At 43.2% G+C, this 4,804-nt stretch overlaps 1 protein-coding gene across 1 annotated transcript in view; it reads left to right on the top strand.

Moving 5' to 3' along the window:
- Positions 1-544: 544 nt before the first annotated feature.
- HNRNPH3 (heterogeneous nuclear ribonucleoprotein H3 (2H9)) overlaps positions 545-4,804 on the top strand; it is a 5,585-nt gene continuing 1,325 nt past the window's right edge. The window contains exons 1-5 of the mRNA XM_010154633.1: positions 545-683; positions 1,220-1,358; positions 1,898-2,085; positions 2,490-2,576; positions 2,900-3,018. Of these exons, the coding sequence (XP_010152935.1) occupies positions 566-683; positions 1,220-1,358; positions 1,898-2,085; positions 2,490-2,576; positions 2,900-3,018 (651 nt within the window). The 5' untranslated portion in view covers positions 545-565. The remainder of the gene's footprint in view (positions 684-1,219; positions 1,359-1,897; positions 2,086-2,489; positions 2,577-2,899; positions 3,019-4,804) is intronic.

A 4,804-nucleotide genomic window follows, 5' to 3' on the forward strand; every position in this document is an offset into this window, starting at 1 on the left:
CGCCGCCCCTCGGGGCGAAGCTGTGCTTCCCGGCCTGGTCTCGGGCCCTCGTCACTGGAGGTGGCGCATCGCCGGTGTTTCCGGGAGGGGGAAGAAATCGCCCAAACGGGAAACAACGGGGAGCGCGGCCCGGGGCGCTTTGTTTGCAGACAAAGAAAGGCCTTGTGTTCCCACGCAGGAACGGTCGCGTGGTTCCTGCCATGCTTACAAAAAAACCCCACAAACACAAAAAATAATAGTTCCACCCCCCCAAAAAAACCAGCATCAAACCATACGGGACGGAAGTTGAGTGCTCTCTTGAGTAAATAATGAGCTTTATGTGCTGTGCCTGCCCACGTGCTACCCTTCCTACACGCTCTGTTCCCTACCAGGGTTTGGGGCAGTTTTAAAGTACAGTCTTAAATACGGAACAGAAATCTTACTATTCATACTACCAGTTACCTGGAGAAAAACTGTAGTATTTCCTTTGAGGGGAGGAATTTAGGCATATATCGAATCCCAACATTTTCTTTTTTTTCTTTTTTTTTTTTTCCTTTTTTGATAGGTTTTGATAACAAAATAAAAGATGGACTGGACTGGAAAACATAATGGGCCAAACGATACAACTAATGATGGGACAGTGGTACGACTTCGAGGCCTCCCATTTGGCTGCAGCAAAGAAGAAATCGTTCAGTTTTTTCAAGGTATTTCTAGTACAGTCTAAGTATAGTCACTGAGTTTTCTTGTATCTTTTACACGATGCTATGCACGTTTTAATTTGTAATAGCTATTAACGGGGTGGATGGGAGGGATTGTGTTATTTTAGTTTATCCTAAGTGAGAATTATGCCTTGTAAATGAAGTACGAATAACCATAGATGTAGTAAAACGCAGTATGTATCTAACTTTGTCAAGGTGGTAAATGTATGTATTATGCATATTGGGATAACCGGAATGTTCGCATTTGGATCAGTTAAATTGCTTGATTGGTAGCTGTATTTTCTTCATGTAACTTAGGTGGCTGTGTTTTTGCATAGTTTAAACAGAAAAGAAGTATGGCTAAATCCATAAATGTTTAATGAGAGCTCTCTGGCTTGTATTGTTGGGGTGATGGGGGAAACGAGGTGGTTTTCTTTTTCGTTGTTGTTGTTTAGATATGCTTTAAGTATTTGCTACAGATGGGAATGTTTCAGCCTTTAACACTGTTCCCCTTGATGGGGTTATTTGTCCTTGGGTTAAAGGGTTGGAAATCGTGCCAAATGGGATAACATTGACGCTGGACTACCAGGGGAGAAGCACAGGGGAGGCCTTCGTGCAGTTTGCTTCAAAGGAGATAGCAGAAAATGCTCTGGGGAAACACAAGGAAAGAATAGGGCACAGGTGGGGATGGAGAGTTTGGGATGGTGTTAAATCTTTATTTTTGGGGGTTGTGGGTCAGTAATGCTTTTGGGGGGGTTGGGGACCATTCTATGGAACGGGCTGTTTTTTAAGAGTTTTTATAACTGATCCTAAGTTAACTTGGGGAATATGGTAGATTTGGGGGGTGGGGGAGACAGTATTGCTCTGGGTAGTTTGCTAAACTCAGAAAACTGTTTCAATCGCTCATGTGTAGGGTAATTTGTGATAAATGCTGCTATAGCTAGACACTGTTTTTCAACAGTATGTTCATCATACTGGAAAGACGTGTTTTATGCTTAATTTGTACAGCTAGAATTTTCATTGTAAAGTGTTCTGGGTTGTTTTTTTAAATACACTTAAGATTCTTTCGATTTTGAGGAGAAACTTAAGTTGTATGGTATGCCTAGTCACTCCTATTGGATTGTGCGCTTAGTTATAGAAAACGTAGTTTGGCCTTTTGTAATATTCAGGCAGCTTATGCATGTGTTCTTATTGGTGCCTTGAAAATCCTCTTTTATTAGATACATTGAAATCTTCAAAAGTAGTAAGAGCGAAATCAGAGGATTCTGTGACATGCCAAGAAGAATGATGGGACAACAACGACCTGGACCATATGATAGACCATTAGGAGGAAGAGGGGGTTATTATGGAGCTGGGCGTGGAAGTATGTATGACAGAATGCGTCGAGGAGGTGGTGGATATGACGGTGGTATGTTTATCTAATGAATGGAGGTTCTGTTGGCAGTTTCGTGTTTCTGGCATCCTTGTCAAGAAGTAAAGACATGGCAGTAGCTGCAGTACCCCTTGGGTTTGACACGTTTCTCGCAAAAACCTTTTCCTTGTATCAGAAAATGTGGCTTAGTAGTTAAGGTTAATGGAAGTAATAAGGAAACTGTATTCTCAGCAGAATTTGACCTCACTTGCATGTTTCAGTCGTTTCACTACATAAAAGGAATTTTGCGTTTGCACTCCGTTCAGAAATGCAGGTTTAACGGTCCGTAGAGGCTGTTGGCAAACTTCTGGGCGCCCAAAGACTGAAAAATTGTCTTGTGCATTGTTCTGTGAATTTTGAGTATAATGTGACCGTTCCTTTCTTTCCTCTCTGTTGCACAGGATATGGCGGCTTTGATGATTATGGTGGCTATAATAACTATGGCTATGGAAATGATGGATACGATGACAGAATGAGGGATGGGAGAGGTAAATCTTATTTTTTATGGTTTGTTTAGGACAATTTTTGTACTGTTTGAGGCGTAAGATGTATTTCAAAGACAGAAATAGTGGCTTTCTTCATTAGATGATTTTGTAAAGAAAGTTGTTTAAAAAGAGGTGAGGGGGTTGAGGGGTCTCGGGGAAAATGTGAATATATTGCTTAGGATATCTTCTGGGTAAGGTTTTCGATTGGCAGATGGGACGTGTAAATCTTACATTCAGTGGCATAAAGTGAGTGCATGAGGACTTTTCTGCCTTTTCACGATGATCTTACAGGAGTGTGGTTTGTTTTGGTTTGGATTTTTTAATAGGCATGGGAGGACATGGCTATGGTGGAGCTGGAGATGGAGGGTCGGGTTTCCATGGTGGCGGTCATTTTGTTCACATGAGGGGACTGCCTTTTCGAGCAACGGAAAACGATATTGCTAATGTAAGTACGGTGAGGGAAAGGACTTTCTAAGCCTAAGAGTTCCTGTGGTGTTCTTGTCTCTCCTGTTCACAGCTGGGTGGAGTTCTCAAGGCCCTTCATGGCAGTTTTAATGATAAAGGTATTGTCTGAGGTAAGATGACTGAAAAAGTCAGCCAGACAGTATTTTAACATCTCCATACTCTGCGTCTCCATGTATTAGAGAGAGAACAAAGGGTGGTTCAATCTGTATCCTCAGTTTAAGCCTTTCAGAAGATTTACAGTTGTGTGGAAGAGCTACAGGAGGTGTGAAACTCTGGTTGTAGTTTGTTGCTGGGGGTTACCCCTGGTCAGCAATCAGCTACCCGGCTGCTTGCTCACCTGCCCCGGTGCGATGGGGTGGTTGAGGTAAGAACAGTAATCTAAAATAAATCAAATAATGATACTAATATTAATAATATGTAATTAAGAGAATGGAAAACAGATTATAAAAACTGCTCATGGCTCACTGACCGCTGCCCAGTGAGAGCCAGAGAGCCTGAGTCCCAGAGCCAGGCCAAGCCCAAGAAGAGACGGACCCCCCAGCTCACATGCTGAGCTTGGCGTTTGCTGGCATGAGCTACCCCTTTGCATCTGCTCCGTACTAGCTACCGTGAGGAAAATTAACTCTGTCGCCACTAAAACCAGTACATTTGTATGCTGCTCTGAGGCTTGTTTTAGGCAGGCCAGAGTGGGAAAACTAGGGAGCTGTGCTCAGTTGGAGGGAAGGTGCCTCGTTACTGGTAAGGGTGGCAGGTAAAAGCACATCTGCAGGATTTTGGGACTGTGTTCTTGTGCCAGTATACATGCGGTGTCTGTAAGGGAAAGGTTTTCCTGGGACAGAAGGCCTGGTTTAAACATACCCGCTCTTGGGGGGGTGGGGGAGGGCTTCATCTTTATTAGTTGCATCTGTATAATACATGTGCAGAACTCCATTCCTGAACTTGTGCTTAGCTGATTGTGGTTTGGGGTTTTTTCCTCTTAACTGGGCTGTATTTTCTTCTGTCAGTTTGATTGTTTTCTTTTGTTTTGAGACTTAAGGGCCAGAGTTCAGGCTTTGATTCAGAGCGTGTTGCTGCGAGTTGATGAGTAGTACTCCAGTAGTACACCAAAAGTGTGTTTGCACGTGGTGTTTGGGAAGAAGGCTGCTGGTCAGAAATACTCTTTTTTTTTTTTTTTTTAAGAGTTCTGTAGCAAGGAACGGAGTCCTCTTTGCTTCCTAAATTCCATAAGTACACCCCTGCTTTGGGAAATCTATTGCCTCTTCAAAACCCGAGTAATTGCTTTCCAGGGTGGCATCAGCTTGCTGCTTAAAGTGGTGTGAGTGGGCAGGAGTTCTTTCTCTTGTATCTTTGCTCTTAAAGAAAGCTCCTCAAGCTGTGTAGCTGGAGCTCTGCAAGTTGTGTCATAATCCTAGATTGGATGTTGTCGTGGTTTAACTACGGCTAGCAAAACACCACGAAGCCGCTCTCACAAATCCCCCTCCCTCCTCCAGTGGAGGGGACGAATCGGAGGAAAAAGAAATAAGGAAGCTCGTAAAATTGAGATAAGAACTATTTACTGATTAAATCTAAATTAATATATACAAGTACTACTACTACTAAATAATTAGAACAACAGAAAATAAAACATATGATACAATATGATACAATTTCTCACCACCCACTGACCAGTGCAGAACAAAATGCTGAGTAGCAGGAGTCAGACCCAAAGAGCCTGAGAGCCGCAGCCTGAGGGCTGGAGCCCGAGCGCTGCCGCAGGCGACTTCAAG

The sequence above is a fragment of the Eurypyga helias genome, unplaced genomic scaffold, assembly GCF_000690775.1.
Source record: "Eurypyga helias isolate BGI_N326 unplaced genomic scaffold, ASM69077v1 scaffold43786, whole genome shotgun sequence".
Lineage (NCBI taxonomy): Eukaryota > Metazoa > Chordata > Aves > Eurypygiformes > Eurypygidae > Eurypyga > Eurypyga helias.